At 35.3% G+C, this 23,032-nt stretch overlaps 1 protein-coding gene across 8 annotated transcripts in view; it reads right to left on the bottom strand.

Moving 5' to 3' along the window:
• The window catches only part of Atpalpha (sodium/potassium-transporting ATPase subunit alpha), a 202,484-nt gene that overhangs the window by 45,853 nt on the left and 133,599 nt on the right, over positions 1 to 23,032 (bottom strand). For all 8 annotated transcript variants that reach the window (XM_072534182.1, XM_072534179.1, XM_072534178.1 and 5 more), the window contains 3 exons: positions 16,350 to 16,478; positions 13,696 to 13,942; positions 9,900 to 11,615 (listed from right to left, as the gene is read on the bottom strand). In XM_072534182.1, coding sequence (XP_072390283.1) covers positions 9,900 to 11,615; positions 13,696 to 13,942; positions 16,350 to 16,478 — 2,092 coding nt within the window. The remainder of the gene's footprint in view (positions 1 to 9,899; positions 11,616 to 13,695; positions 13,943 to 16,349; positions 16,479 to 23,032) is intronic.

Here is a 23,032-nt window from a genome sequence, read left to right as displayed (position 1 = left end):
AAATAGGTTGCCTAGAATCACCGTGAAAACTAGACTACACAAGCAGTTATTATGCTGTCAAACCACTTATCGCTTCCTTATAGTCCAAGAGATAGAGCCGAAATTTTGAACTGATCAGTAATATGACATTTCTCTATTGGAATATATTCATTGTAACTGGGTTAAGACTTTGCCTTACAGGCGGACGCCCTTCGTGGTACAGGGGGTGGCTATACAGGGATGAAGTTGTAATTTTTTTCAGAAAAATTAACGATCGATAATATGGCTGAAAATTTGCCCAGAGTAAGATCTTGGTATAACCAGACGAAATCCCAAAGGGCGGACGCGAGAGTGGATACATAAGGGGTGGCGGACAGGGGTGAAATTGCAATTTTTTGGGGAAAAATTAACGATAAGTAATATGTCCGCCATTTTCATGGCTCATTATTTAGCCCCTAAAAACTCTAAATACAAAAGGGCGGACAGCTGGGTTGGCACAGAGAGCCATAAAACGGGGTCAAATGTACCACTTGCCTGTGCATTTTAGGTCTCGGTAACAATTTTCAAACTGATTTTATTATGATTTTTTTGTACCGATTGATTTGAAAATTGTATGCTCACTTCTGTTACTATTCTGAGAAGCGTCAAGTAGCGTTTTCCTCAAAATTTTCCAAAAAAATTTCCGTGAATGAAAATTTTCGTAATTTTTTGAGGTAAAATCTAATTTATAGAATCCTTTCGATTTTCTGTAAGTTATACCATGATTTTTTTCCAAAAATTTTCAAACGATTTTTCCGATAAGAAAAAAAAATTAGAAAAACTTTTCTAAAACATTTGATAAAACTCTACGTCATCGTCTGAATCTTTTATAGAATATTTTGTAGTTTTAAAATGATATTATGATAATGTTTTTTTTTTCAAACTAAAGTCATATTTACTTTACAAATCACATTTTTTTCTTAAATATAAATATTTTACGAATTAATTTTTAATTGAATAAATGTTTGATATTTGATATTTTTTGTTAAATTAAAGTAATTTTATAATGTTAACTATTAAATATTTTTGGTATCACAAATAGTAATTTTACTTATTTTTTATTACAATAAAAAGGTTTTTAAATTTATATTGCATAAATAATGGTTGTTCAGATATAAGAAAAATTTGATTTATTATTACATTAATAATCAAATACAAAATATATTATTTCTATTTATCAATAGGTAAAATTCAATTTGTAGAATTCCTTTAACATTTTACAAATAATTATTAATAAAAATCAATTTAATAGTGGAATTATCAATTTTTTAAGTTTTGAAATTTACTTTGTACTTAGATATTTTCAATATTTTTTTTAACTTTCAAATTGATTGAATTTTTTTTTCATTAGTTAATTATAATTTTATAAATTCTGTTTGGACATTAATTTTGCATCATTATTATTTTAAAATATTAAAATAATAATGATGCGCGTTCCATTTAGATCAGTAATTCTAGACGCATGCGCTAAATGTAATAAGTATCAAGATGCTTTTATCCAACTTGGTGAAACTTACTTCGATTGTAATGAAGTTTTTGAAACCTTAGAAACTTTCATATGTCACTTATATGGAACAGGACTGACGAGAACAATTCCAAAAAGAAAAGTAAACGATGTCAGATTTTCACTATTTAACCGGCAGTATAAGTTGCATGATATGAACGAGCCTTTAAAAAAAAAAAACAAAAAATTTCGATGCTTCAGGCTTACCACCATGTCAAGATGAATTACACCAACATCTACTGCGAGCCCATTATATTTCAAATATTTGGACAAATGCTCATAAAAAAGTACCAACAGAATTGATTGTTGAAGAACATGGTTGGGAGTTTGAAGATGAAACATATAAATTCAAATGGTTTAGTGGACGTCAGATGCCAGAATCAATTCGAGAAGTAGTGATTGAAAATGAAGCAGATAATGAATGTGATATTATTGAAAGTGAAAGTGACGAAGATGATGAATGTGATGACATCAGTGAGAGTGAGAAAAATGACGAAATTTTTAAAGTTTTTCTAATTTTTTTTTTCTTATAGGAAAAATCGTTTGGAAATTTTTGGAAAAATTCATGGTATAACTGACAGAAAATCGAAAGGATTCTACAAATTAGATTTTACCTCAAAAAATTACGAAAATTTTCATTTACGGAAATTTTTTTGGAAAATTTTGAGGAAAACTCTACTTGACGCTTCTCAGAATAGTAACAGAAGTGAGCATACAATTTTTCAAATCAATCGGTATAAAAATATCATAATAAAATCAGTTTAAAAATTGTTACCGAGACCTAAAATGCGCAGGCAAGTGGTACATTTGACCCCGTTTTATGGCTCTCTGTACCAACCCAGCTGTCTGCTCTTTTGGATTTAGAGTTTTTAGGGGATAAATAATGAGCCATGAAAATGGCGGACATATTACTTATCGTTAATTTTTCCCCAAAAAATTGCAATTTCATCCCTGTCCGCCACCCCTTATGTATCCACTCTCGCGTCCGCCCTTTGGGATTTCGTCTAGTTATACCAAGATCTTACTCTGGGCAAATTTTCAGCCATATTATCGATCGTTAATTTTTCCTAAAAAAATTACAACTTCATCCCTGTATAGCCACCCCCTGTACCACGAGGGGCGTCCGCCTGTAAGGCAAAGTCTTAACCCAGTTACAATGAATATATTCCAATAGAGAAATGTCATATTACTGATCAGTTCAAAATTTCGGCTCTATCTCTCCGACTATTAGGCAAGCTCCTCTTTCCTTTAAAGGAGACAGATAGTTGAACGATATTTTATACAATGTCTATCACCGGGTATGGATTTATTTTTGTCCAAGTTTTATATTGGTCCACTATTTCAAATGCAGTTCAAACAGACATATATTAAATTGTATGTTCCGTTTTAAATTCGTTCAATCTGTATATATGTATATATATATATATATATATATATATATATATATATATATATATATATATATATATATATATATATATATGCTGGACTAACTATTTAGAATAGAAATTAGGAAAGAATAAAAGAATCACAAAATAGAGTACCGACATAACCTAACCAAAAGTAATCATTAAAAATATTAACAATCTAAAAGAAAACTCACGTCACTACCAAAGGACAATTGAAAGATGACATGACCAAATGGACAGCTCTCGATTAATAGAAATCATCCTTGTTAGTGCCAAAGAAATCGGAGACCCGTAACAACAAAATGAACATAGTAAACTGTCTGATAAAACTAAAATAATGCTAAAACAAAGAAGGGAAAATGAAAATATGTAAGTAGCAACATATAGAGAATACAATACACAGAACTCTGTAAGGCAATAAATAAAAGTATTAAGGAAGACATAAGAACAATGAAAGACTGGTAGAAGATTATAGCCCTATTTGGAAAATAATATTTTCTAAATAAAAAACAAATTTTTCATGACCAGGAGTTTTTACCTTCCCCTCGTATACCAGAAATAAAACATTCCACTAGTTGAACCAATTAACCATTTATTTGGCATTCACCAATATATACATCACAATGAAATCAAAGCGATTGAAGCATGTGGCATAATATAAATTAATAGCATTATTTCTGACACCGACGTTTAATAGCCTTGAAACATTTGAAGGGACCATCTCTACACGCGTCACATCCCGTTCGCCTATTATACAATTACTTAGTTGTCGTAACTGTAAAGTGGCCTTTAAAATAGGTTGGACATCCCGCGATTAGGTTAAATTAAAGGAGTGTTTACGATTTATCATGTAATACCTGTTGTTGGCCATTTACTTAATTGTTCTATTATAATTCATCAATGAATCTATCGATATTTGCCGAATTTTTATCCCAAAATTGAGAAATATAATATACACGTTATTTGTCATTGTTCTCCTTCAATACATGAATTAGGTTTTGCCTGTTCTGTATTGATAACGGTACTATGACCATCTATATCGTGGTCTTTCTATATAGCTTTTGCATCTTGGATTGTAACTAATTATTCCTGTCCATTTATCTTTAAAATCAGCAATATTGTAATTTATGGCAAATACATTTACTTCGTTACGTATGTCTTGATGCCAACGGACATTTATTGAGACATTTCGCAGCCGAGAACAAATGGAAAATCGCTCTTTACATACCAAGTAAACCTCTTATTACAAAGTAAACTCTTTATTTGTAAACCGTGTATATCCTTGTCTTCGTCCAATCTTTTGGTATTTTTACTTCTTCCCATATATATTTTATTAGTTAATGTATTTGTGCAGTTTTGATCCTCCAGCATTAATCATTTCAGCCGATATTTCTGTTACACCTGCACTTTAGAATTTTTCAGATTCTTTACTTCATTTAATAATTCTTGGTCTGTGGTTGACTAGAATAATATACCGTCTTCTTCCATTGCAGCGGCTGCTACCATTCTTCTAATTTTTACTCTCATCTAAGTTCTTTGAAATACTTCTGCCAATTTGCCATTATTTATTCTGATTCGTTTATGAAAATATCATTTTCTCCGCTCTACATTTTTGTGGCTTCTTGATAGGACTTTATTACCTTTTTTTTGAAATTTTTCTTCCATATCTTTTGATTTATCTGTAGAGTATTTTCTTTTTTTATTTCAGAATGTTCTATTCCTGATTTTTCTTAAATCTCTTGTCTTGCTGTCTGTTTATTTTTGTCTGTGTTATTTACTAGGTTTGTAATTTTTTAAATTTTGGATTCCTCATTATGCCAGTCGTTTGCTTTGATTTTCCTGTTAGTCTTGACTATACATGATTTACTTGGGCTCAATAATGCACTTTATATGTCATCTCACTGTTCCCCTGGCTTTGTTTTTCTTTTTTGTGGAGTTAAGTTGGCATTTACTCCTGCAAAAATTAAAACTGGATCAAGGATATCTGAAGGATTTAAGGTCACGAAAGGACTAAAGTAGGGTTGCTGTATTTCGCCTACCCTTTTCAAAATTTATCTGGAACAAGCACTCAAGCTGTGGAAAAGAAAATGTAATGGCATGGGAATTCCTCTCAATGACGAGACTACACTGTACACCTTATGTTTCGCTGATGACCAAATACTGATTGCTCAAGATCATGACGACTTGAGTTACATGACTCGGAAGCTAATAGAAGAATATAACAAATGGGGTCTCGAAGTCAACATTAAGAAAACTGAATCCATGTGTATTGGAGGGACAAAACAGTCCATTATATTAGACGATGGGGTAGAAATTAGAAACTGTGATGAATACAAGTACCTGGGTATGAAGATAACTCAAGATGGAACACTCGATGCTGCTATAAAAGACAGAAACATACAGGGTAGAAAAGCCATATCCATGATGAACGGAATTCTGTGGGACCAAACAATATCTAAAGCGAACAAACAACTCATATACAAAACCATACTTAAAAGTGTAATCACATATGGCAGCGAAGTTTGGCAAATGAAACAAAGAACAGAGAAATTGTTACTAGCAACAGAAATGGACTTCTGGAGAAGAGCAGCAGGAAAATCAAGAAGAGATCGGATACCAAATGAGAGAATACGTGAAATGATGGGAGTCAAGCATACAATAGTTGATGACATAAAAACAAAACAGTTAATATGGTACGGCCATGTACAAAGAATGCCAGATGACAGGATTCCAAAACAGATTTTGACGTGGACACCACAAGGGAGAAGGAAAAGAGGAAGGCCGAGAAAAAGCTGGAGAGAGGGAATTGAAAAAGAACTAGAGGAAAGAGAAATCCCTCCAGGCCTATGGCTGAATAGAGAAGAATGGCGGTTAGGAGTCGGAAGGCGTCGGAGAACGCTGTAAACCGATAGTAGTAGTAGTTACTCCTTCATACCTATTTCTTGTGACTGTATTTTTTAGTATTATTACTCTAGCGTTTTATAAATAAAACGAGCGGTTCTAATTTATGTAAATATATTTATCTATAAATTTAGAGTACGATATTATCTTATCAACTGAACTAAACTAATATCAGCGAAGCTGAAGTTATTATATTCTAGAATAATCTGGAATAGTTCACCTCTATTTTCGCTTGCATCAGCTCCTCGATCTGTCCGCCGGTCGATAGATCATGAACATTCTCGAACACAGATAATCGTCTCGAGATGCAACCGTTATATGGAGTACGTCAAATAAGCATGTTCGTTACATTGCATTGAATTGTTCTTAAATTTCTTTTTGTTCTAAATACTACTTTTAATAAATAATGATCTGATCTGCACTCCGCCCTCCTAGGGTTTTTTTGTTATTATTTGCTTAGTTGTCTTTTTATTAGGGCATATCCATGTTTCCTTATATTTCTTTTCAGCGTAATTGAGTGCTTCTTATAACCAATTCTCTCGATCGCAACACTTATCATAGTTTGGCCATTGCCACGCTTGGTGATACATCATGCTTACTATATTTTCCTGTGGTATTTTCATATATGTCAACTTTTTCTACTTTTTCAATGCAATCTCATATTATTATTTTTATATCATATTTTGGTAGCCTTTCATGTTTCAGCTGTTCAGCTTTCCAGCTGTTCATAGAACATAAATCTTTATGTTCTTCTTTGACATCCTCTGAGAAATTATTAAGCTCATGTTGCGATGACTTCCTTTAATTCTAATAGTACACAGTTTAGCAGCTATTGGTTCTTCTTAGAGTGCCATATCCCTACGGAACGTCGGCCACTACCATGCTTATAATATTTTTATACTGCTCTCGGTCTTGCGCTACGTGTAGCAATTGCTCCGCTGTCAAACCTGTCCACTGCCGCAAATTCCTCAACCAAGAGAGTTTCTTCCGTCCTATCCATTTCTTTCCTTCGATTTTACCGTTGAGAATTAGCCGAAGGAACTCATATCTTGGTCCTCTGATTATATGTCCAAGATATTCTAGTTTACGCCTCTTAATAATATTTAATAGAGTTCGTTGATGTCCCATTCTTCGAAGAAATTCTTCGTTTCTGGTTCTGCTAGTCCATGGAATTTTTAGTATCCTTCGATACAACCACATCTCAACCGCCTAGATTTTATTCATGATATCGGCGTTTAAAGTCCAAGTTTCACATCCATACAAAAGTACAGACCACACGTAACATCTTGTAAACTTTTCACGGATTTCCAAATTTAATGAGTTATTGGATAATAGAGGCTTGAATTTTTGAAATGAGTTTCTTGCCTGTTCAATTCTACATCGAATTTCGAAGGATGGATCTAGATTTTGGGTAATCCAACATCCAAGGTATTTGAATCTCTGAACTCTCTGCAGCGGTTGTTGGTTTTATATCAGTTGGGTTGCGCCGATATCCACTTTACTGGTCACCATGTATTTAGTTTTATCGATATTTATCGACAGTCCCCAATTTGTGCATTTCATGTCAACTCTATTGATTAGCTCCTCCAGATCGTCGATGTTTTCAGCTAGAATCACAGTATCGTCGGCGTACCGTATATTGTTAATTATTTCTCCTCCTATGATAATTCCTTTTTGATCTTTTAAAGCGTCCCTAAATAGATTCTCAGAATACACGTTAAAGAGGGTGGGAAATAGTATACAGCCTTGTCTTACGCCTCGTTCAATACTGATTGGCTTTGATTCTCTGTTGTTGGTATTAATAATGGCTGTTTGGTTCCAGTAAAGTTTGGCAATAAGTTTGATGTCTTTCTCATCTAGTTGGATGCTCTGCAAGGCGATAATTAGTCTGGTATGCTGAACGCGATCAAATGCCTTTTTAAAATCAATGAAGCACATATATACGGGTTTTCTTACCTCCCAACATCGTTGAAGGAGTGTTTGCATAGAAAATAGTGCTTCTCTAGTTCCAAGGCATCTCCGGAACCCGAACTGCTCTTGACTAATTATTTCTTCGCACTTGTTGTTAATTCGATTTAGAAGAATATGCAACAGTATTTTAACGGCATGGCTCATTAAACTAATGAGTCTACAGTCGCTACATTTCTTAACGTTTGGTTTCTTAGGTAGAGGAATAAAGATCGATTTTAACCAGTCCGATGGAATTTCACTGGTATCATATATTTGATTGAAAAGTACAGTGAGTTCTTTTATATTGTCATTTGAGAGTAATTTTAGCCATTCGCTGTATATTTGATCTGGTCCACTGGCTTTGTTGTTTTTGGCTTGGTGTATGGCTTTTTCCACTTCAGCTTTTAAGATTGATGGTCCTGTATTTGCACTTAAGTTAGGTAGTGATCCTCGATCATCCTTAAATAATGCTTTAATGTAGTTTTCCCATTCCTCCATTACTTCGTCTTCTAGGGATAGTGCATGACCTTTATTATTCGTTAATGTTATGGGTGTATTTCTTTTGTGTACTGTAACTTCTTTTATTTTCTTGTGTGTTAAATTCGTCATGTTTTCGTTGCAATTCTTCTAGTTCCTCACATTTTGCTTGCATCCATAACTCTTTGGCTTCCCTGATTTTTCTTCGAATCAGATTATGCTTTCGTTTATACTCTGAGTTATTTCTATTTTTAAGCTGTCTTCTTTCGTCCATCATTTCGATTATTTCATCTGTCATCCATGCTTGCTTTTTATAATGGGTGACAGTTCCACTTTGCGTTGCTGTATCGATGATACCATTCTTTATGTTATCCCATCTTTCTTCGACTGTTGGTACATTGTATACTTGTGTGATGTTGTCTCGAATTTTTTCGTTCATTGTCTGTTCAAAGTGATGTTTAAATTCTTCTTCTTTTCGTTTTTGTCTATGGTATTTCTTTGTAATGGAAGGCTTTTTGATTGTCTTTAATTTTAGGTTGATTCTAGATGCCAGTAGATTGTGATCGGTGGCTGCGTCGGCACTTGGATATGTCTTGGTTAGCTATTGGTTAGAATGAGGTTATTCTTTTTCTCCATCATTTGGAACCAAGAAGCCTGTTCCTAATATTCTGTTATTGGCTCCCCTTTTAAAAAATACCATATCTTCTATCTCCACTATTTCTGGGTCTACTTGTTTTGTTTCTTGTAATGCTATATTAATTCTATATTTCTTCATTTATCTTATTAATACTTTAATTTTTCCTATCTCGTAAGGGCCTCTTACATTCCACGTTTCTAAAATTATTTTATTTTGTTTGTTGCTGCTGTTCCAACCATTTGCATTTGTCCTTTGTCAGGTCCATCTCTGGCATAATTACAAAACTAGTTTTCAATGTCTTGCAGATTTTTCTTAAATTCGGCAAACGCGCATCTGTCGCCATTTAGTACATCACTGCTGCCTTCTACCAAATGACACGTGAACTTATTTTCCCATCTATTAAGTGATAGCCGAACTACTTTTTCACTATTAAAATGCCAACTTATTACGGTAATATCGACAAAATCCGTAGTTTGCAGCTTTTAATTGTAATTTTATCTTTAGGTACAGTTAATTTAAAAATTACGGAAGTATGGATAATGGACATTTGCTTAATAGAGGTTTTTGGATAGCTAATCATTTAACGTAGTTATTTTGTACCTAAGTTCAAACATTATTACACCATACCAATTTTTAGGCACGTTACCACGTAAGTTATGACATGGATTCATTTAAGTAGTTATGAAAAATTTATGGCTTTCTTTGGAAATTTTAACTAGATCTCATTAAAATAGAAAGTTTACAGTTTACATAATAATAAGTAAAAAGTATACAAATTTCAACATTGTGACATACCACCTTAACACGCTCATCACTGTATTTGTGACATTTCCCCTAAACAAAAAACACCAGTCGCTAAAACAAGAAACTGTCAAAAATAGAGGTGGGAACGAATTACTTGACCGGCTCCAAAATCACAACGACTGAAACAGTTCAGAGTGCCTCACTTTTAATAAAAATTGCAACTAAAATAACGTAGTAATGATTATAATAATGAACTTACCTGTGACAGCTACAATAGCACCCATGCGTTGACATCCCTCTACAATGATGAGCTTCTGTTGTGGCGATGTTCGGGCGAATACAATTTCAGTGTGGTACCTAAGAATTTCGTCCAATTGGTCAGAAGACAAATCCCTAAGGTCGGATCCGTGTACAACAGCAGCTTTAGCTTCTCTTGGATTGACTTCTGATACTGGAATGTTCAAACGTTGAGCGATATCTTCGACAGTCTCGTTACCTTCAGAGATAATACCGACGGATTTGGCGATAGCTTTGGCTGTAATAGGATGATCACCAGTTACCATAATGACTTTGATACCAGCACTTCTGCATTTGGCAACAGCGTCGGGTACGGCAGCTCTGGGAGGGTCAATCATGGACATAAGGCCTACAAACCGAAGACCATCGAGAGGGAAGTTAGCGTCATCGGAATTGAATTTGAAACCAATAGGGTATTTATCAGATGGCAACATTGAGTCGCAGAAACCAAGTACACGCTCTCCTAGACCTCCCAATTCCAAATATGCGTTATTAAATGCTTCTTTCATTTCTTCGTCTAATACTTTCTCTTTGCCGCAAATAAAGATAGTGCTGCATCTCTCCAAGATTCTTTCTGGAGCTCCCTTCATTACTAAAAGGTGGCGTGGGTCGTTAGGGTCCTCATTTTCATGGCAAGATACTTGATATTTGTTGGTTGAGTTAAATGGAATTTCGCAGACCTTCTTGTTTTTGCGCCTGATGGACATAACGTCTCCAAGAGCAAGTTCCATACACTTAAGAAGAGCAGCTTCAGATGCGTCTCCGTTGACTTCTCTTTTAAGAATTGGAACACCATCTTGACCTGGTTTGAACTCAGCTCGGTTACAGAGAGTGGCGATTCGGGAGAGGGCTTTAAATCCAGGACTAGTTCTATCGTACTGCACACCAGATTGATCTTCAGTTGTATCGGCTTCAATAATTTGATTATCGAACCACATGTGAGCGACAGTCATTCGGTTTTGAGTCAGAGTACCAGTCTTATCTGAGCAAATTGTGCTTGTGGATCCCAAAGTTTCTACTGCTTCCAAGTTCTTGACCAGACAGTTTTTAGATGCCATTCTTTTGGCAGTGAGAGTTAAACATACAGTTACAGTGGCCAGTAGACCTTCTGGTACATTAGCTACAATGATACCAATAAGGAAGATTACAGCATCCAACCAATGATAACCGAGAATAAATGCGATAAGGAAGAATGTGACTCCTAGGAAAACAGCTACGCCGGTGATAAGGTGAATAAAATGATGAATTTCCTTTGCAATGGGCGTTTCACCAGTATCCAAGCCAGAAGCAAGACCAGCGATACGACCCATCACAGTATTGTCTCCACAACTAATAACAACTCCTTTGGCAGTACCTTCGACGGCATTGGTAGAGAAGAACGCAAGATTCTTTGTTTCTAGGGGATTTTCGTGTGTGAAATCGGGGCTTCTACTTTGAGGTTCAGATTCTCCGGTAAGAGATGAGTTATCTACTTTGAAACCTCTCGATTCGATTATTCTGATGTCGGCGGGAATTCGGTCACCAAATTTCACTTCGACGACGTCTCCAAGTACCAAGTCTTCGGCTCGTAATGTCAATTTTTCTCCTTCCCTAAGAACGGTAGCGAATTGGGGCACCATATTCTTGAAAGATTCCATAATTTTTGAACTTTTGCTTTCTTGATAATAAGAAAATATACCTAAAAAATGGAATAAATCAGTTATGATCAAATGTACAACATATATGTGATAAAATTTGTTATATAATAGATATTTAATAATATAAACGAATAGATGACATTGAAGATATAAACGCGAGCTGAGAGAAAATTAAAAACAACATTGAAAAAGCAGCAACAGAAGCTCCAGGAAAATGCAAAGTCATACTGAACAAAAGAAACAATGACAATACACCATGGTTTAGAAAAGAAATAAAAGAGAAATGTAAAGAGAAAAGAGAGGCCTACACGAAATACAAAACATCAAATACTCCAGAATCCCAAAACATCTATAGAAGAATACGAAATGAAACAAAGCAGTTGGTAAGAAGAACAACAAATGAACACCGGGAACAGTTTACAAAAATGATGGAAAGCGACTTTTACACGGTACACAAAAACAAATATGGAGATTCATAAGAAACCAACGGAAATAAATAGCAGAATTGAAGGAATACAATAACATACCAGCAAACGAATGGGAAAGATACCTGACGGAACTGTTTAAAGGAAAGGAAAATAATAATCAACACAATAACGTACCTGAATTAAGACACGAAATACAAATCAGTTTTCAGGAAGTAGAGATAGCCATAAATTCACTCAAAAATAGAAAGTCACCAGGACCAGACGGAATAACCAACAAGCTTCTAAAACACGGAGGAGAAAGTATAACCCTAGAGATGACAAAATGTATACAAAAACTAATATTGCACTTCGAGATATCAGACGCATGGAGAAACAGCATAATGATACCAATGTTCAAGAAAGGAGATAAAGAAGACTCCAACAATTATAGAGGTATAAATCTACTGAACAACGCACTTAAGATTACCACAAAAGTCCTACCAACAAAATCAATAAACTAATAACTTTACCAGATAAACAACAAAGATTCAGATCCAGAAGATCCTGCGTAGACGCCATATTTGTACTTCACGGAAATTTATATATTTTCACAGAAAAGGCCATCGAGTACAATAAAATCAGTATATCTATGTTTTATAGACCTGACAAAGGCTTTCGATCGTATTAAAGGCTTTCGGTCTTACACCTACTGTATAAAAGAAACATACCAATCAATATTATACAAACCATCGAAAACATCTACTTCCATAATCGAATACAGGCAAAAATAAATGGAAAACTAACACAGTGTATACCAGTACAAAGCGGAGTCAGACAGGGTGACTCCTTAAGCCCACTTCTCTTTAAAATAATAATGGACGAAATAATACAAGAAGTACGTAAAGGTTATCGTCCAGATGTGTACGAAAATTTCTGGGAGATACTCCAGCATACCAAGTCACCTAGGGCTCGATAACACGGAAAGAGTCCCACCAGAGCTCAATCCTTTTGATATCGTAGGTATCTGGGATGAGTGAATTTTCTCCTTAGAGGGAGTGTGAGCCGTATGGCTAAATCTGGATATAAATTTTAGGTTTTAAAAATAGAATACAGCTCTGCTAACAGATGATACTATTACGTCCCCGAAGGTTTAGTATAATAATAATAATAATAATAAATGTCTTTATTAACAACAGATTAAATTTTCTTTACAATGAAATATAATATCAGTAGGGCGAGATTCAGTTTGTGTACCACTGTGCAACAGCGACACACAACTGCTCTTCCACCTAACCCCCTAGTCTAACAAGCTATCAGACTCATTATTATTCAGCTCAACGCCAGGGTGGTGCTAATCTTAGAGGTGTGAAATTACAAAAACAAGGGATCATTTCATAATAGGTAGATCGTCGATTTCGTGTCGTCCACACGAACCCTGCCTTTCACAGACCACAAAACGATCACAGACAACGACGTGTCTTTGTGTGAAGATTCGAGATTATTGCTAATATCAAATGGAGCTTTCCAAGTGTAGAGACGTCGTTAGAGCAGCTTAAATCAAGCGTTTCTAACGATCGTTTTCACGGAATTCAAACAGATTACAATTTAGATTAGAATTACTGATTTATATTACGATTTAAACGTAGAGTAGTAGTATTAACAATAGAAACATGCAGAAAAAAATTGTTTCGATTAATTTGTATATAATACTCACCTGTAACGATAACAACGGCAGCTAATACGACGCCAAGATATAGATTATCATCTGCGGGTTCTTCTACAGTACTAGCCTGTATGGAGTAGGCGATAAAACAAAGGATTGCACCAATCCAAAGTAAGAGAGCGAAACCCCCGAAGAGATTTTTACAGAATTTCACCCATTCGGGAGTTGTTTTTGGTGGTGTGAGGGAATTGGGTCCGTCCCTGTCCAAATTTTCTTTCGCTTTTGCATGACTAAGACCCTGGAATTAAATTAGTTTCGGTAATGATGACAAAAATTACAGATCTTATCGTCAAGAACAAACCGCTGAACAAAGTGGAAGTCGTTAATATTACATTTATTAAATTTAATTTCTGGAATGATAAATATACATAATTTAGTATGACACATGTCTTTTACCGCGATAATAATTTGGCTCGTTTTTGTTAATTAATTAATAGCATTTCTTGATCAATACTTTTCAAGAAAAATACTGTAGGGCTACTTTTTAAATATTTAATGGGAATAAAAATAATAAATTGTAAAATTACCTCAATTGTTTTAAAATAAATGTGAATAAAAGTAAAGAGTATACAATGTGACATTTAGAATTCAGTGAAACACAAGAAATCTTATCGAAATTGTAGTAAATAGTATGTTGAGTTTTAAATAAAAAAAGAATAAATAAAAAGTGACTAAAAAAGCAATAAAATGAAGATAGTCAGATCGCCAGTCTTTCGTGTTGGTACAGTGTCAATTGAGCGCGCTTCCTAACATCACGCAGCCGCCATGTAAAAATTCAACATTAACAATAAAAGATAAATTGGGGGTTATAGAAATGTTAGATAAAGATGACAGCTACCCTATCATTGATAGGAGGTTTGGTATAGGCAGGTCAACAATGACATAAAGAAAAACAAAGACCAAATCTTAAAGTTGAGAACAGCACGTGGTCCCGGTAAAAAACACTGAAAAAATCGGAGAAAATACCGTTTTAGAAGATGCTTTGTTTACGTGGTTTTTGCAACAAAGACGATTACATGTTCCTATAAGTGGTGATATGATTTGTGAGAAAGCTCGTGTTTTTCATCGCCAGATTACAAACTCCAATATCGAGTTTAATGTAAGCCGGGGAGAAGTCGGCTTCCGGAAGGAAAATGATGAAGATGAGAGCGACATTCATGCCTTGTGCAAATGCGGTTGGAACCAATAAAAAAATGCTTGGATTGCGAAAGACATGTTTCTTGAGTGGTTTAAAACGGAATTTGTTCTCACAGTCCGTCGCCATCTTTTGTAGCATCCATCAGCAGATGAACTTATCTCTGAAGACGGCAATATTTTTGCAATGTTCCTACCAGCTAACACCACGGCCTGTATACAACCAATGGATCAGAATGTTATACAAAATGTGAAGTTAAATTACCTCAAATCACTTTTGGTTAACTGTCTTGCATTATGTTCTGACAACCTCATCGACACATTAAAATCGATATCTTTAGAGGACACTGTTTTTATTTTTGCTAATTGCTGGGCATCTCTATAACAAATCATGGAAGAATTTGCACCCTGAATTTCTCTGATAATGATGAACCAGAAGATGATGTTCTCTCAACCAAAAGTTTTAATAGGTTGGAGGGACCCAATGATCCTCAACTAAGTGAGGCAGAAGCTCAAGAATAGGCTGCTGGTGGTGCTGAAAGTAAGATACAAAGATATGAAGGGTTAACTGTTGAGAAGATTGTGCGAGCGGCTATGTGTGAGACACTAACGATGAGCAAGATAAGGACAAAAGCGTTGAAGTTCTCGCCTCCGAAAAAGTTGGTAGTTTAGAGGCAGTAGGAGCTTTAAACGCAACTTTAAAATGGGCTGAAGAAAACGAATTTGATAGCCACAAAGTTATGTTTCTCCGTCCAAAGTCAGCAAATTATAAAAAGAAGAGCATTACAGACTCTTTCAAGAAAAATTAATTCATGTTTTATTTGAACTCACTGTTTTTCTTACATGGTTGTAATTTTGAATATTTGCATTTTTTTGTTTATACTGTAATATAAAAATCGAATAAATAAACTAAGGTTAAACATATGTTTTATTACCATTAAATATGGCATACTATAATCCGGATTCCTCGATAATCCGCAAAGGGTCTTGTTTTTGCCTCTCCGGATTAACGAGGTCCTACTGTAGTACAATTTGCTTATATTCGAGAGACTAGGTGGAAAGGACAAAGTGCGGAAAAACTAGTAGAAGAATACAAATTGTTGTATGTAGGGAAAAATGATACTAGGAAGAGAGTTGAAATAATTTCTAAAATAAAACCTAGTAGAAGTTGTAAGAACGAGTGATAGAATAATGTCAGTGACTTTTGTACTTGATGAAAAGTGTACATTCATGCGTTTATGAGCATGAATGGTTGAATGAGAATGAAAGAAAAGCTTTCTATTCTAAAGGAGGTGATTTTATTGCACATGTGGGATAATCCAAGAGAGGATATGAAGCAATACATGAAGCCCTAAGCTTTGGAACTTTAGAGAAATGACAAGCAACTTACTTCAAATTTGTCTTTATAATTTTTAAATATTGGGTATTGTTTATTTGGTTATTTTTTATGAATTTGTTCATCAGTATGTTCGAAATCAACGTTTGAATTAAATATATATCTATATACTTACGTTTTCTGGATGTGTTTGAAACCTTTGATATAGTTCTTCTGGTGAGATCTTATGATAGTCGATGTCTAATTCCTGTTTTAAATCGTCTAAGTCTTCCGCTTTCCTTACTTTCTTTGGCTTTCTTCGAGACTAAAAATAAAGAAAAACATATTAAAACAGCGCATTTTGAAATGTTAAAAATACAACCATTTTCGACCATATAGTATAAACCAAATTTTTTAAAACGGATCCTCAAGGTCAGCGCCTGATTTTTTCGAATTGTTCCTATCAACTAAGTCAACTTCCTACGAATGATATGCTATTATCAAATAAACCCACATTTCTTTACGATAACTTTAAGAGGTATTATAAATATTTCATGCATTAAAAAAACAGGAATTGTGACGTTAGGCTTTATTTAATTGACGTCATTACTGTATAAATTTTCAAATAACATGCACTAAAGACAACATAACGTGGAAAAGTCCTGGACAAAACGATGTAGACTGCGGTTAAATAAAAATTGGTAGCAATGAAAAGCAAATTTGATTGCTAACAATTACACAATCAGTAAAATTTGACAAATTTATCAAAACGTACTGTTGGGATGGCGATTTTATTACTCATTAATAAAATTATTCTTTATTTGATCTATTTTGAATTTTTTATATTTATATTAAATATTATTTTACACGAGATTAAACTAAAATCAGTAATTTAATCTGACTGGATCATCATCACCATTATCTTAACTCTATTTACCTTTGCTCTGAAGAGTTGTATTGAACTGTATCTAAATCAGTCTCTTAAATTATTCAACCATGACACACTTCTTCTTCCTATCCTCCTTCCTCCTCTTCCTACCTTTCTCTGTATTCTGTAACACCACATTTCAAATGACTGTAGTTTATTTATGTGCTATTGCTTGAGTGTCGAGCTTTTAAGTTCATATTATAGTATTGGAAACACGTATAACATTTCAGAGCTTTTGCTCTCAGTTCTAATTTAAGGTCTTTATTGCAGAGGATTGTTTTAATTTCTACAAAGGCATTTCTTGCTATTTCTATCCTGTAACTTATTTATGTCGTTTGATCATTATTTTCTGAAATCCAGGTTCCCAGTTATTTGTATTTTGCAACCCTTTTTATCGGTATATCCCCCACAAGTATGCTCGAGTCTGTTGCGAGTGGCTTGCGCCTACAGGACTGTATCTGCGGTGGTCTTGTGGACTATCAGAGGTTGCATTCCTCTGCATGTGTTAGCAGTAGAAAGGAGACATCTCTATGAGAGAAGAGAGCATTTGACATTTGACAACAGCCATAAAAAAACAAAGGGAAAGATCAATGGAAAGATGTCAAGAAGAGTGGAACAGCACGAAAGATTTTGCTCAGTGGACTAAGATGCTGATCCCGAGCTTAAGAACTAGGTGGACTGTGGTCACAGACGACCTGACGCAAGAGCTCACACGAAATGGGTGTTTTAAGACGTATCTTCATAGGTTCAGAAAGACAGATACAGACAAATGCATATTCTGCAAATACTTTGACACTGTTACTCACACAATGCTGGACTGTAATAGATCGACAGTGGAGAGAAACAGAATGTATAGAGTAATAAGTATGAACCCTGAGACCGTGAGTAAGATGATCGTGAAGGTGACTGAAAGTAAGGAGAGATGGAATAGTGTACACAATTACATCCAAACAGTCATTAAGAAAAAAGAAGAAGAAGAGAAACACCAGCCGGACCAACGATAGAGATAAGATCTAGATAAGAGAAAGGATTGGACAAAGGAGAAAGTGTCGCCAGCTTTGAAGCGGCCATCGGACTTTCGGAGTACAAGTAGGCAGGATAACAGGAAAACATCCGTTCGTAGGATCTCCTTCTAGGAACATAAGTAAGTTACATTGAAGATCAGTTGTTATCGTTTGTGTACTCCACATTTTACCAATATATCAACAGATTATTATGTGGGATGTGGCGGATTATAAAAAAATATGAATATAATGGAGTAATTAAATAATTTTTAAAAAATTTCCGCATCCTAATGATTGTCATTGTAATGTCATTTATTACCTACTTTTGAAAACAAATTATTATATTTTTCACCTATTTCCTACCCTGAGATCCATTAAAATTGATTACTGGACAGAAAATCAATCGTTGCAGTCGCACCATGATTTTTTCGAACTAATTTATTCGTGCATTTATCGATTCCATGCCAGACATAATTTAGTCTAAAAATAGTAATAAACTATAAGTCAGACACTATGAAGTATAGTGGACACGCCATTCGTGACTGCTACACAATCGATCTAACAGCTCAACCAGAAATGTTAATTATGAAAGTGGAGTCTAGCACTTAATCAGCGAAAACTCTATAAGGGGTTTCGTAAAATTCGTATAAATATTCGCATATTTATTATTCATAAATTTATGAACATCTTCGATTCTAAATGTTTTTTACTTTCATCCCACAAATCAACTTTATCTAAATAGCTACAAATGACGAATCAATCACAAAAAAGAAAAAAAAAAACAGACAAAATAAACCTAAATCCAAGCCGTTATTAAAAGAGCTCTAGCATTGAGGTAACTTTCCGGGGTAATAAATGCCTTATCTGGATAAGGGAACACTGTCGAGCTGGACCTTTGTTATTTCCGACGTTTGGGAACCAATATGGATGCAAAACCGACAAGTTTTAATAAAACAAAACAAAAGGATGACGATCTGCACGAAGAGATAGAGTGAAAACTGCTTGAAGAACTAGGGGAATCTGAGATCTTGTGAAGCAAAGACTCCAACGCAGATCACTTGAGGACTGATAGCAAGGGAGAGAATGTGAGAATCAGCAAAGTCAGGAACCGAGGAGGAAAAGAGAAAGAATATGGACGACTCAGGGGAGGCTAAGGCCGTAGAAGAAAGGAGAGAAAGCGAAGAAGTAGGCGCGAAAAGAAAGGCAGTGGAAGAGGTCCTAAAGCAATCGAAGACACTTCACAACATGACAAAGGAGCACGTAAAAATCACAGTTGAAATCAAGACTACGATAACGGCTCTACACAATATTATCAAAGGCACTTCAGAAGAAAATGGAAAACTAGAAAGAAAAAAAATCGGTTGCCTGTAAAGTCGGTTTTACGGGCGAAGATTTTACGTGACAACGTCTTTTTCTCGGTAGAATATTTATTGATATGAATATTATTAAATTGCACAATAGGAACAAGGAATTGAATGAAAATAAGAATTGCACAAATTTTAACTATAGAAATATATTTTGTTTACTAAAACATTGTACATGTAAACTTAAACTTAACTAATTTCTATTTGAGTGATTTTGTTGAAGATAGGACGATGATAGGAGAAATATGAAATGAAAGGAAGTGTTTCTGCTGTAATGTGTCTTGAACGCCAAGAACGCTCGAGAAAGACAGAGACACAAGCACGGAAGCACGCACCGATTCAACGCGCCTAATTCTCTAGTGCTGCGCGCGCAGCGGACCGATCATGTTTGAGTGGGAGAGAGACGCAAGGCATTCGCCGGTCCGGCGGGCCTCTCTCTCGTTCGGTGACTCACTGTAACAGACGTGAGCGGGCGTTACACTTTTTCATGAATGACTCCGAGCCACAACCTAATTTAAGACGTTGTCACGTCAAAAACAGAGAAGATTCCCATAACGGAAAGAGTTGAGAAAAGTGACATGGACATGAGTGAGCAGAAATGGAAGTTATACAAAAGGATATGGAAAGGAGAAAAAAAAGAATGGTGGGATAGATTGTCGCTTGCTTAGAGAGAGAAATGAGTGAAGGAGAATATAAGAAGTACGTGGACGGAGAATAACTGGAGGGTGGCTTTAAAATAACAAAAGCAGCATAGAGAAGGGAAATTGTCCCAGTAGGAAACAAAGATGTGATAATTACACTGGATAAAAGAGGGAAAAGTAGACAGAATCTCAACAGAAAATAGTCTAGTGGTGTTAAATCGCACGATCTTGGAGCCCACTCCACGGGTCCGAAACGGGAAACTATGCGGTTACCAAACGTTTCCTTTAATGAATCAACTGTGGCACGAGCTGTGTAACATGTTGCGCAGTCTTGTCATCCTACACATTATGGTTGTTCAATTGAGGAATGAAAAAGTCAGTTATTATGGCTCTATAGCAATCATCATTCACTGTAACGTTCAGGCCAACATCGTCTTTGAAGAAGTACGGACCAATGATTCCACCAGACCGTAAAGCACACCGAACAGTCAGTTTTTCTAGATTTAATGGTTTCTCAACACATACTTGAGGATTATCTTCACTCTAAATACGGCATTTTTGTTTGTTGACTGGCTATTTAACCAAAAATGAGCTTCGTCGTTAAACAAGATTTGCTTATGAAAATCGGGATCAACGGCAATATCGTTTTGGGCCAATTTACTGCATCTACGCATTACTAGATGATCGTGTACCTTCATTCCTGCACGAGTTGGATTTTGTAAGCACGCAAACCAAGATATTTCCGCAAAATCTTCCATAAAGTGGGGGGACACATATCCAACTGCTGTGCACGATGACGGATAGTCTGATTCGGGTATGCCTCTATACTACGATCTACAACAACAACAACTCCTGTACGCATTGTACTTCGTCTCTGTGGATGCGTATTATCATTTAGAGTAAACCTATTGCGAAAGCATTCTACTGTTATAGTACCATAATTTTCAAAATAAATTTGCACAATTTGGAAGCGTAGTTCAGGCGAAAAGTCTATTCATGCTGAAATGCCAAACCAAACTTAGCATCAATCACTTGACAGCTGTCAAAATGACCGACATTTTTTAGCTTTTTAGCTTTAGCTGTTTTATTACATGCACTTATGACCTGAAGATATAGACCTCGAAATCGGTCATCAGATGACATTAAACAAATTGTTCATAAAGACTATATTATTGGTTTTATCTTTGTATAAACTGGACTTATATAGGCAAATGGTTTATTATTAAAATGTGGGTTTAGACATGACAACATACGTGCAAAAATAGGATGCATCCAAGATGGGAAACATTAAACGTGATGATTTAATAAAAATGAATTATAACTATCAAAATCTAGCTTGTAAAGTGACTTACATAGCTAATAGCATATTTTCTACTACCACAGTATAATCAACGCATAGCAATGTTTCTCACGTCGTCCCCAATAAATTAAAAATGACTCACCAAATTTTACCATTTAAAAGTATTTTATGTTAATATATTGCGAAGAGGTGTACTCTAACGTTCATACGTACAGAAATAATGTGTGTACGACAAGGACACTGTTCTCGCTATTATAGCCTAATCTATCTGCGAATAAATCATTAATTTTATGTAAAAATCTTAGTTTTTGTAGATTCTAAAAGGGATAGGAGGAGTAACTGATGATTACATATCCTTGAAGAAATACAGCTGATTTTTGCCTATAAATCGTTTCTTATACATTTTAGAGAAAAACGGTTCAAATAAAAGTTTAATTTGCCAGATAAATAATACACACACAAGTGATCGAGATAATTGCAAAAAAGCCTTATTTTTGCAGTAGTTTATAACGATAATAACTTTGTTTTTAGAGAAATGACATGTAATATAACTACGGTATGCGGCAATATAAACAGTACTGAAATGCGTATGCGTGAAATTTGTATGGCATGCGCCGAAACGTACTGAGTGGCTTCCGAACGTTGTTATAACGTACATATGTGAATACCATGTTAATGTTAAGGTCGGTACACATATACGAGCCAAACGGTATGCATACGGTATGCGAACGCTATATTCGTTAATGTGTACGGCAGAAAAAACCGCTTGTGTACTGTTTCATCGAGACTCGTCGCGAACCAAATTGTTGCGGTTTATTTCACGACTTCAAAGGAAGCTCGTCTTTCAGTTTGGACGGCGCTTACTAGATGCAGCGAACATTTTTATTGTGTCATCAAATCGACATTGCGTGAATGACGTGTTCCTTCCTAGAGAGACGTGAGAAAACAGTAAACTGATTATTGTACATATTTTTATTTTTGTTAAACAAGCAAAAACAGGAACATAAATCAGTACCCAAATTATAAATAAAATGAATCATTTCGCACATGTGTGTTCGTTGTTGGTTTGTCGCTTTCCATGGATCGAGATAAGTATGCGATCAGTACGATGTAGAATATTTTTCAAGGATCTGTACGCGTACGGCACGTATACCGTACCGCTCGCATATGTGTACCCACCTTTAGATGCTTCAGGATGGTTCTCATTATTGCAGAAAGTTTTTATCGTGGAGTATTATTTTTAGTCATACGGAAAAGGTCACTAAAACGGTCCAAGCTTAAAATCAGTTGCAGATGCATTTAGGCTAAGTTTATGAAACAGCCTCAGCGTGAAACAGTAACAGCGTTATGTTCGAATGTTCGCAGTTTCGCAGTACGAGTAGTGTGCTTTGCCATTGTAAAGGTCACGTGATTCGCCCAGTGACAGTCACAACCAAAACGAATCACGTGCGTGTTTTTAATCAAGTGCTGCAATCGTCGAAACGAAGCCTCATAACTTCATGAAAATTGAATATCACTGATCAATCGCTCCGTCGAATTTTCAAGAATATTGGTCTGTTTGCCTACAAAATACAGACCGAACAGCGTTTGTGTGCAGCTGATAAGCCCGAAAAAGTCAAATACCGCGTTGGCGATGAATTGG

This window comes from Diabrotica undecimpunctata, chromosome 6 (assembly GCF_040954645.1).
Source record: "Diabrotica undecimpunctata isolate CICGRU chromosome 6, icDiaUnde3, whole genome shotgun sequence".
Taxonomy (NCBI): domain Eukaryota; kingdom Metazoa; phylum Arthropoda; class Insecta; order Coleoptera; family Chrysomelidae; genus Diabrotica; species Diabrotica undecimpunctata.
The sequence above is the reverse complement of the archived record's forward strand: the minus strand, read 5'-3'. Positions and strand labels throughout refer to the sequence as shown.